Source organism: Anguilla rostrata, chromosome 14, assembly GCF_018555375.3.
Source record: "Anguilla rostrata isolate EN2019 chromosome 14, ASM1855537v3, whole genome shotgun sequence".
Taxonomy (NCBI): domain Eukaryota; kingdom Metazoa; phylum Chordata; class Actinopteri; order Anguilliformes; family Anguillidae; genus Anguilla; species Anguilla rostrata.
Genome location: NC_057946.1, coordinates 25,591,291 through 25,601,712, shown reverse-complemented (window position 1 = coordinate 25,601,712; position 10,422 = coordinate 25,591,291). Strand labels below are relative to the sequence as shown.

The window sequence follows — 10,422 nt, the reverse complement described above, 5'->3', positions numbered from 1 at the left end:
GCCGCACGTGTCCTGAACCCTACGTCTGACCTGAGCTTCCCCACTTGGCACAAATTGCTTCAGTTAATAATAACTTTGCCTTGCCAGTATGGGGACGGGTCTCCCTCTTCGAGGAACATCTTATTCTTTTCCCATAGACCCTTTGGCCATTAATAGAGCATCCCACAATTTTCCCAGAACACCAGTGGTTGGCTAGACCACACAGGTCTCTGAGTCTGTAAACTTACAGCAACAGTGTCAAAACCTTGGGGAAATGGGACAGGAGATGAGGGAACCCAGTCTCTGTTCTAAGTCTAGAGTCAGGCCAATGATATACTTGCATCAGTATAATGTTTCAGCCAGCAGCTGGCTAAGTGTTAGCATGTAGCCTCTGGGACTTTGGGGATGTCATGTCATCAAGGCCCTCCTGCTCTTATTAGGTAATATATTGTGTGTAATATAAAGGGTCTCCTCGCACAGAAGCATCACATACTGTGGGAAATCCAATCAAATTTGTGGGACTACGTGAGGGTGGACGATCATGTGTGACCATGCAGAATTAGTCATGTAAAGAGTCAAGTCACAAGTATGGACAGAACTTTTTAAATTATTTTTATTTCTGAATATAAAAAAGACAAAACGTTTTACATAGAGTTGGGAGTCGGCATTAAATTCAGGTTCCCGTTACACTTCAATGTTTTGACCCAAGCTTGTTTCATGTTGCGGCACCATTTTAAGATGAAAATTTCGCAGCCATTTAAGGTCAGCTTGTACAATCAAGCTGAATGTGTGTGCCCATCTGCAAAGCTGCAGTGTAAACAAAGGCACTATTTCTTTGCTGTGCAGATAAATCCAAGGTAGCAGCCTAGGGTATCCAAACAAACTTCTAAAATATATATTTAAAAATAATCATTTTCACAAAGATTTACAAAGTGATTACACAATTCAGTGTCTGCAAAGTCCTTATTTGACATCTAAGATGTCCATTTAAGGACAGTCAAGCGAAGCATTGCTGGGTGGCAGCATGAGCATCGGTGATTCAACAGCAGAAGCAACAGTCATCCCGTATAAATAAAGGTTAAGCAAGGCTAAATTTAAAACAGAGAATATATAAGTAGTGCATCGGATCAGGAGCAGAAGCCTGTCCTTTTCAGTTCCTTCTTTAGTGCAGTAGAGCGGAATTACAGGTAGAGGTGCTACCGTTTTCACGCCATGCTTCCGGAAAGATCGGGAAAGAACAGAGCGGCACCGGTGAAAGTCGGAAGCGCGGGTGACGCAAAACACCGAAAAGCCACTACCACGAGTGCACGCGGTAGGTCTGTATGCTGTGGCTAAAAGAGAAGAGCGCGGAGAGAGAGGCGCGCGTGAGCCGGAGTGCGTTTAGCGAGCGCGTTAGACACGGAGTATAAACGAGCGCGTGGCGGGAGCGTCTGATCTACGGGGTGAAGAGCAGGTGTCCGGAGAAGTAGCTGTCGGCGGTCATGCCGTTGCCCCCGTAGTTGGCCCGCAGCCAGACCCGGTCCCCCCGGCGGAGCTCCACCATGGTGCCCCCGGAGCTGGTGACGTAGCCGTTCTGCAGCGTGCTCAGGGAGTGCAGCACCACCCGGCCGTTGTGGCACAGGTCGACGTTGCCCACGTTCTGGTACAGGGTGCAGAAGAAGTCGAACTGGTACACCCCGGGCACCGCGCAGGTGAAGTAGCCGGTGCGGTTGTCGTAGTGCTTCTGCCCGTTGTAGAGGACCTCCCGGAAGATGATGACCTGATTGGGGTCGGGGTTGTTGTAGCCCAGGCGTACCGAGAAAGCCGAGCGCTGGATGCCGGGGCCGGGGGGGCCGGGGGGGCCAGGGGGCCCCCTCATGCCTGGGGGACCTGTAGGGGAGGGACACAGCACTTTTAGCTAACTGCAGAAAATACAACATGGTTGCAGTTTAAACACCTGTTTAGCACATAGAGACACGCATAGACACACACACACAGAAACACACACACGCACGTACACACACACGCACACAAACAAACACTTGCACACACACACATGCACGCAGGCACACACACACAACTGCACACCACCTTCTAGAGTAAGACTAGAGGAAGTATCGAATGCCCTGTTACCTCGTTCTCCTGGCTCTCCCCTTGGGCCGACAGGGCCTGGGATGGGGTCGGACCCTGAAATGAAAAAAAATAAAATAAAAATGTCTCTGTGCTGCCTGTTTGATTATTGATACAGATGACTGCTAGTAGAGGCAATGCTTCCCACACAGCTGATTGGAAGAGCTGGATTCGCTTGGTGTGATTGGACAGAGAACCCTGGTGGAACAATCAGGAAGTTTGGATTCGTGCCATTTTAGAAATCAATGCTCTTCGCCCACAGTAACAGAAAAGCAGAGCCATCAGATAAACACACTGCAGGATTGGATTTGCTGTGGTTGATTTCACGTGAGATCGTGTGAGGCTTGATTGGTGAGAGAATGAACATGGCTTTCGATGGCCATGCAAGCAAGCAAACAATCTTCTTTTCTCTAACCTGAAATCCGCTGATACCAATCTGGTTGTCATCTGGGTCTGTAATGTCAAACATCATAAATGAGAAAGTGATGGTGACAGCAAGTTGTGTGAGTGCGTGTGTGTGTGTGCGTGTGTCTATGTGTGCATGTATTACAATTTTTTAAACCATACTGCTTCAGACAGTAGATACTAATAGACCATTAGTATTTATTCACTTGCAATATTTAGAGACTGAATATTGCAAAGGCGACAGGAAAATACCTGAGGGCCTGTGTGTGTGTGTGTATGTACGGGGGTGTGGTGGGTGGTGTAGAGAGTGAGGTCTGGTGCAGGGGAACGTGTGTGTGTGTGTGTGTCTACAGTGGGTGGTGTAGAGAGTGAGGTCTGGTGCAGAGGGACGTGTGTGTGTGTGTGTGTGTGTACAGTGAGTGGTGTCGAAAGTGGGGTCTGGTGCAGGGGAACGTGTGTGTGTGTGTGTGTGTCTACAGTGGGTGGTGTAGTGAGTGGGGTCTGGTGCACAGAGACGTGTGTGTGTACAGTGGGTGGTGTAGAGAGTGGGGTCTGGTGCAGAGGGACGTGTGTGTGTACAGTGGGTGGTGTAGAGAGTGGGGTCTGGTGCAGAGGGACGTGTGTGTGTGTGTGTGTACAGTGGGTGGTGTAGAGAGTGGGGTCTGGTGCAGGGGGACATGCATGGGACACTCACCAGCTTCGATCCAGGGCGTGAGGTCAAAGGCAGGGATGGTGTCGCAGTTGGCGTAGCCGGACCCACGGGGGCGGTAGAGGAAGGGGTCGCGGGGGACGTCTCTGATGCCCGTGTTGTCACAGATGATGCGGGCCAATGAGACGCTGGCCAGGGAAGCCCTCTGTCTGCTGGTGAACACGCCCTCATTCTGCCACCATAACCTGAAATGTGTATCGGGGGCACGTTACTAACATTGCTGATATTCCTGTGTGACTGCACTGGCTCAGAACAACAGTGCAGTCAAAAGAGACAACCCCATAGCACCATAGCAGCCAACTGCCACCAAACAATCAAATCCCAAATTTAAAAATAAAAAAAAAACTCCCAACTCGCCTGTCTCCCTGGCGGATCTTCTGAAACTGATTGGCGATTAGGCAGGCAAAGAGGGGCCCCACGCGGCCCCCGGGGACGAAGGGCTCTGCGACGCCCCCCAGCCACACGTCGATGTTGGCGGGGGTGCCGTACAGCTGCAGCAGCCGCTGAGCCAGATCTGTGTTGTTCATAACCTGGGCCAGCTGCTCAACATTCTGGGGCTCTGACAGGCCACAGAATCGTCGCCATTCGTTGTAGCCTTCAGTGAACAGACAGAAATTACAGAGATTAGTACAGTGTGAAACTGCACAGAGATTAACCCAGTGTGAAACTGCACAGCGATTAACACGATGTGAAACTGCACAGAGATTAGTACAGTGTGAAACTGCACAGAGATTAACCCAGTGTGAAACTGCACAGCGATTAAAACAGTGTGATAGAAGGATGAAATAAAAATGCACAGAGACACAACAACAGATTGCAAACTTTTTGGGGGCGAGTTGGACAAGGTATTGGAGCGGGTGTGTAGGTAGAGGAGTTGCCGTAGGGACCGGGGTGGAGGTGCATAGAGAGGGGGAGGCAGAGGAGGTGCATTGGGGAGGAGAGCAGGGGCAAGAAGGGAGGTGGAGGCGCAGTGGGGTTGATAATAATCCTCACCAGGGATGCCGTGGTCACGACTGCGCTGCATGTTCAGAGCACCCAGGTCCAGCGCCAGCCGACTGGTGAACTGGAAGAGCCTATCACGGAGTGCCTCCACCATCATGTTATCCTGCGTGTTCAGCTTGGCGGGACTGCCCACCAGTCCCCGAATCAGAGGGTCTATCCCACCTGAAAGGTGAGGGAGAAATGCCTTAGCTGGGTGTGTACGGGTGACCCCCCTCAAAATGTGTCCCATACAAAGGAACGTTCTCATCAGTCACCATTATTCATTTAATGCTTGTTTATCATCACTTCTTAATGACTTCTATTGGAGTCCACATTTCCAGCATGCAGTGCCTCAAGTCTACAGCGAGTCCGCTCTAAAGACAGAAGACAGGCAGCTCTTCTACAAACCTTCAAAGACCACCCTCCAGGGGGTGAAGAAAGCTTCGTACAGCGGCACGCTGGGGAACTGCGGGTGCTCGTTGTAGTTCTCGTCCAGTCGGAACATGAAGGGCTGGATGGCGAGGTGGGCGAAGCGGTAGGCAGCCGTGGCGAAGACGTTGGAGATGGTGGGGTCCACGTTCTCATCGTAGCCGGGGTAGGTGGAGAGTCGGCGTGACAACTCGTCAGGGCCGACGATGTGCCGGAGGTAATCCCGGAACACGAGTACCTGGAGGGCACAGGAAAGCACGTTAAAAAGCCCCAGATTGACCCACTGGGAAATATCGAGGATGTAGTCCAAGTCTAAAAAGACCCCATTTGATCGCTATACTGAGACCTGTACATGTGGCGCCCCCTGGTGGTGCTGTTACCTGATGGTAGCCGCCCATGATCTTGCGCGCCTCCTGGTAGAGCGTCTCGCTGCTCCAGTGCGGGTTGAGCTGGCGCAGTGCCCGCGCCAGGCGGTTGTGCTCACGTAGGAACAGCGTGTGCAGGGAGGTGAGGCCGATGTTCTCGTCCACGCGGACGTCGCCTGCAAGAGGGCGCAAAATGGAGGCCTTAGCAGCCTCACCTAGAGCTTCAGAGCGCCTCCACGCCCACCGCTTCACAACAACAAGAGGGCCATTTACAGAACCTTCCAGATGCTTAAATGTAACTGATCTGAAATGTAATATTACTTTGATATGAGATGTTGCATCACCATGTTATACCAGAGCAGTTGGTACCAGTGTAAAATAATTGTGCTTGTATCCCAAAGGATGCAGGTTTGACTCCCAAAGAAGGCATTGCCGTAGTACCCTAGAGCAAGTTATTTAACCTGGTTACTTCAGTATATATCCAAGTGATTGAAAAACAAATAGCTAAATTGTGTAAGTCACTCAGGAAAAGAATGTCTGCTAAATGGCAGTAAAGCAATGTCTAAAACTGTCTCCTGACATTTGAGCCTGTTATTACAACCTGTCCACTACCCTTCTCCTCGGACTCCATTGGTTCTCACCTGCTACGAAGCATGGCACCTCTTCCAGTCCAGAAGTGTTGGTGACTTTCTGGCGAGTCGCGCACATGTTGGGCTTCATGTTGGTGAAGGGCAGGAGCTCCCTGCCCCCGTCCTTGAATCTCTGGTTGACGCGCAGCAAGCCCCCGTCGTTGGTGAGGTCACGCAGGTCCCGGGCCAGCACGTCCTCCGAGCCGTACACCTGCCCCACGTCCAGGTAGGCCGTCAGGGAGTTGATCTGCTCCAGCACGTTGTTCGCCCCGAAGATGAAACCCGTGCTCCCAGTCCCACACGCCGGGGCGGAGCGGAAGAACGGGAGGCAGGTTTTGGAATTTGCGCCGAAGCGGGGGTCCTGCTTCGGGATCTGATGACAGACAGAGAGGGGTTTGGAGCGGAGATTAATGCCGGTTTATAAACACGCATGTATCAGACAAGATGGGGGACATACAATCTTGTTAAAACAACAGCGAATATGTGGAGTTAAAATGGAGGGAAGCAGTTAGTGATGGATATGAAGAGGGAGAGGCCAGAAGAATGAAAGAGAAGAGACATTGTGTAGTAGAGAAGGTGGCCAACCCTGGTTCTGTGGAGCCACAGGGACTGCTGGTTTTTGTTTTCGCCTTAAATACGACCATTAGACCAAAACCAAAAATAAAAGGTGAGTTGAGTTAACTGTGTAATCAACTACTTCAATTGATCAATTAAGTTAAAACAAAAACCAGCAGACCCTGCGGCTCCCCAGGACCTGGGTTGGCCCCCCCTGGTGTAGATGGTGTAGAGCACTGACTGGAATGGGGAAGCAGGGGTTAGCCTGCTCGCAGGTCGCGTCGCAGTTGATGCCGTTGCTGAAGGAACGGATGCTGGGGGAGTGTGGGGTGAAGGACAGGTCGTGATCGTTCCACTGGCCAAAGATGGTCACCAGGTGAGTGAAGACCTGGTCATTCTCCACGCCATCGTTCACTGTGGTCAGAATCCGATTGGAGACCTCTCTCACCTTGAGAAAGAGAGGAAGAGTGAGTGGGAGAATGCAGATGGTATAAAGAATGATGGGGATGACTTACAGTACTGTCTCATTTTAAGTTTGAATATGTATCATAATTTTAAGACTCTTTAGAATGGTTTCAATAGCATAGGTATAGATAAATAAATAAAAAATTTAAAAAATTTAAAATAATAATAGTCGCAAACGGCAATTAAGGGTACAGTGTAGCAGTGTAGCACAGTGAGTAAGGAACTGGGCTTGTAACCAAAAGGTCATAGGTTCGATTCCTGGGTAGGACACTGCCGTTGTACCCTTGAGCAAGGTACTTAACCTGAATTGCTTCAGTACATATCCAGCTGTATAAATGGATACAATGTAAAATGCTGTGTAAAAGTTGTGTAAGTCGCTCTGGATAAGAGCGTCTGCTAAATGCCTGTAATGTAATGTAATGGTACAAGCCAATTATAATGGACATGACTGAAGACGAGAGTAAAAGTGTAGAAAACATTGCTGACGATGTAGTGTATCCAGTCTCTTGTGGCAGCCATGCTTCATCATGAGGCAGTTTTTTCTTTTAAAATGAGGTTAAAGCTAAAGAAAAAACTGGGTGCGTTCTGAGGATCATGTCAGTATCAAATACACTTTGCGAGAAGAAGATTCTTAGCTATTTTTCAATAGCAAACAATGGGTGTAAAGGCTGAATTTTCAATTCAGCTTTGAGTCTTTTTTTTTTCAATTATTGACACCATACTCATTTTAACTTGTTTGTGGTGTTTGCCCTTGCATTGAGAAAATGATTTAAGCCAGTTGATCAAGTCTGGATTTAATTAAAGTTTTTTACATTTAAAAAATGGCCAGAAAATGCTATATATTGAATCGCTTGTAGCAGCCATGTGTTTAATTTGATTTTCTCCAAATTTGGTACAGATCTATGTCATAAGACTTTGTTGAGGCACACCCCAAGTCTGAGAATGATTAACTGAACAATGACTGACATAGCCTCATTTACATATGTAGTTATTTACAGTGCTGAATGATTTTCATGGAGTGCGGTTGTTTGTTTTTTGACTTGTTAGGGATCTGTACGAACATGCTAGTTACCATTTTTCATGTAGGTTGGCCTTACGGTTCACAAGGAGAAGATTTTTAAATATGATATTTTTACAAATATTGTGGCAGCCATGTTTTTATAGGATCATGTTCCAAATCGGAACACATTGATGGTATAGCACTGCCTTTTGGCCCACAAAGTCTGAGGATAATTAGCAAAACGCTGACTGACATAGCTTCATTTGCATATTTTGTTATTTAAGGTACTGATTAATTTGCATGTAGCAGGGTTGTAATAGAAATAACAATAGGGTTCCAATAATAATAATAATAATAATGATTTTAAATACCAAGGGGAGTAAGAATCCATTGTAGCTTCTTTTGGGGTCCCATCCCTTGGGTTGGGAGATCTCATCCTCATATTTCGGGGGCAGCCAGCGGGTGAAGGGCGTGTTGGAGGCCCCACGCCGAGGGTTTTTCCTGAAAAATAAATGAAAAGGATAAATAATTTTTTTTAAATGGCTCAATTGGAATTCACTTTCGAATGATCAGACCTTGTGTGGGCTGTAGGGGCCTAGAGGTCTAGAAGGAAGCGTGTCACTCACAGGTTGTTGCAGACGCTAGTGGCAGTTCGGTACGTGTTGATCTGTGGGGTGGTGCGGCAGGACGGGGGCCGGACTCGCGCTGCACAGCCTGTCAGACGGGCGATGGTGCCCAGTTCATCAGGGGTGAGCAGATCTGAGGGAGAGAGAGAAAGAGTGAGATTCTGTGAGCTTATGGGAATGAGAGGTGGTCTGTCTGTGTGTTTGTGTGTGTGTGTGTGTATGTGTGTGTATGTTTGCGTGTGTGTGTGTATGTGTGTGTGTGTATGTCTGTCTGTGTGTTTGTGTGTGTGTGTGTATGTCTGTCTGTGGGTGTGTGTGCATCCGTGCAGGTATGTGTGTGTTTGCATGTGTGACTGTGAGTGTGTCTCAGACCTGTAGCATTGAGCGAGCGTTTGTGCAGGTGGTGCGCCCTCTGCTGGATCAGTGTGAGAGTGTAGTCCATGTAGTCTGCAGCTCGCACTGCTGAGCGTGTGTCCCGGGCCGGCTGCTTCAGCAGACGCAGAATATCTGCAGGGCTGGCCGACCCCTTCTGCACACGGGACAGACTCCTGTCAGGGACAGACAGACAGACAGAGAGAGGCACAGAGTTATGGACAGCCACATACCTGGCTCTTCACTGGGAGGAAGAGAACTCACACACACACACACACACTCACTCGAATCCACACAAACACACTACAGTGTGAAGTGACAGTGAGAGAGTCTTGTGCGCTTACTCTATTCGTGAGTATTTGTAGGCTTCATCGACGGTCCTCTTTGCATCCTCCAGAGCATGCAGAATGAATGGTCTCCCCAGACTCTCTTCTGCAAACAACATGCACATACTTCAGCTAATCACCTTGGAGCTCTGACCGTCTATTCTAAGTTATGCATTAGCATTTCTGGCTAGTGCTGGGTACAGCATGCACAATTCAGACTCATTGGACATGGCACTGAGCTTATTATGAAGACGATTTTGTGGGATTTTACATTTGTAACTGGTGGAATGTGTTTAAAGGAGTCATTTTATTATATATGAAATCATTTTATGGTGGTATTTGGAAGTGTTTGTGTCTAAGCTGGTGTTTGACGCTCTTTGTGGTGTGTTAGTTGTGTGTCTCCTGAGCACATCGTCCTTGTGAGGGCTCGCTCACCTGCAGAAAGTTGGTAGGAGAAAGCCAGGCACAGCCCCAACGCCAGGAAGCATGGAGCACGATTCATCTCTGAAAGGCCAAAAGAGAGCCTGTACATCAGTTACTGCATTCCAAGACTCAGGGCCACAGACAAACTGTCACCACTGCGAGAAACATATCAGCTCAAAGGCGGCAGTGCAGTATGTTTAGTATTGTAAAATATCTAAAGCCTCTAACTGAAATATGCTGTACATTTAAAGCTGACATGCAAAGACAATTAATATAAAACCCAATATTATTGGAATTATTCTAAAACCGAATCATTCTTCCCAGACTTCTACCGCTAAGCAGCTTAGCAAAATTATTATATCTCTGTAACACTTTTGCTACCAGTTTTAATTTGAAATTCTCGAGAACATCTATCAGATGTCTTTCTCAAATGTACAGCTGCATACAACAATAATGGCAACATTGCAAACAAACAAACAAACAAAAAAAAAATAGGATCAGCAGGTGGCAGTCCAAAGAGAAGGGCGGTCAGGAGAAGAGACAGAAGAGCTCTTTACCTGTAACTTCGAGTCGCTCTTGTGTACGGCCTTCTTGTGGAAAGGTTCAGATGTCTTGCTCTGTCTGCATCATTTTGACCTTTATTTATATCCCGCAGAGCCCGCCCCTAAGCCTCCCTGTCCCGTCACAGTTGATGTAAACTGCAGTTAAGTAACTTCCTTCTTCCTACTTCCTACTCAGACGCTGACCTTCCATCCTTGCTGCAAGTTCTGAGGGCGTATATTGACTGGATTTTTCTGAACCAATGATGGGAAGATTAAGCTGTTAGGTCGTTGACCTTGGGAGGTGGAGGGGGGAGGGGGCGGGAGGTCAATGGGGTGTGGTGATCCACATGCGTTGCCCATGATGTTCCATTATGTAGTCGACCTGGACATCTAGACATTATTTGCTGTAGCCTGTTGTCATTCCTGATTGTTTTAAATTGTTGTGATTCGCTTGTCCGGCCGCAATAAGTCCTTCAGTTCATCCTGAACCGATGTGAGGAGAAACCA

The 10,422-nt window shown here is 48.2% G+C and overlaps 1 protein-coding gene across 1 annotated transcript; it reads right to left on the bottom strand.

Moving 5' to 3' along the window:
- Window positions 1-571: 571 nt before the first annotated feature.
- LOC135239294 (eosinophil peroxidase-like) lies at window positions 572-10,078 on the bottom strand. The gene is made up of 15 exons (XM_064307856.1): window positions 9,931-10,078; window positions 9,386-9,454; window positions 8,969-9,056; window positions 8,625-8,800; window positions 8,253-8,385; window positions 7,998-8,127; window positions 6,403-6,609; window positions 5,619-5,979; window positions 4,993-5,153; window positions 4,592-4,850; window positions 4,196-4,366; window positions 3,560-3,797; window positions 3,188-3,387; window positions 2,092-2,145; window positions 572-1,848 (listed from the first exon to the last, which is right to left on the bottom strand). Exons 2-15 carry the CDS (start codon window positions 9,450-9,452, stop codon window positions 1,415-1,417), a joined length of 2,679 nt encoding a protein of 892 aa, XP_064163926.1. The 5' UTR covers window positions 9,453-9,454; window positions 9,931-10,078; the 3' UTR covers window positions 572-1,414.
- Window positions 10,079-10,422: the final 344 nt, after the last annotated feature.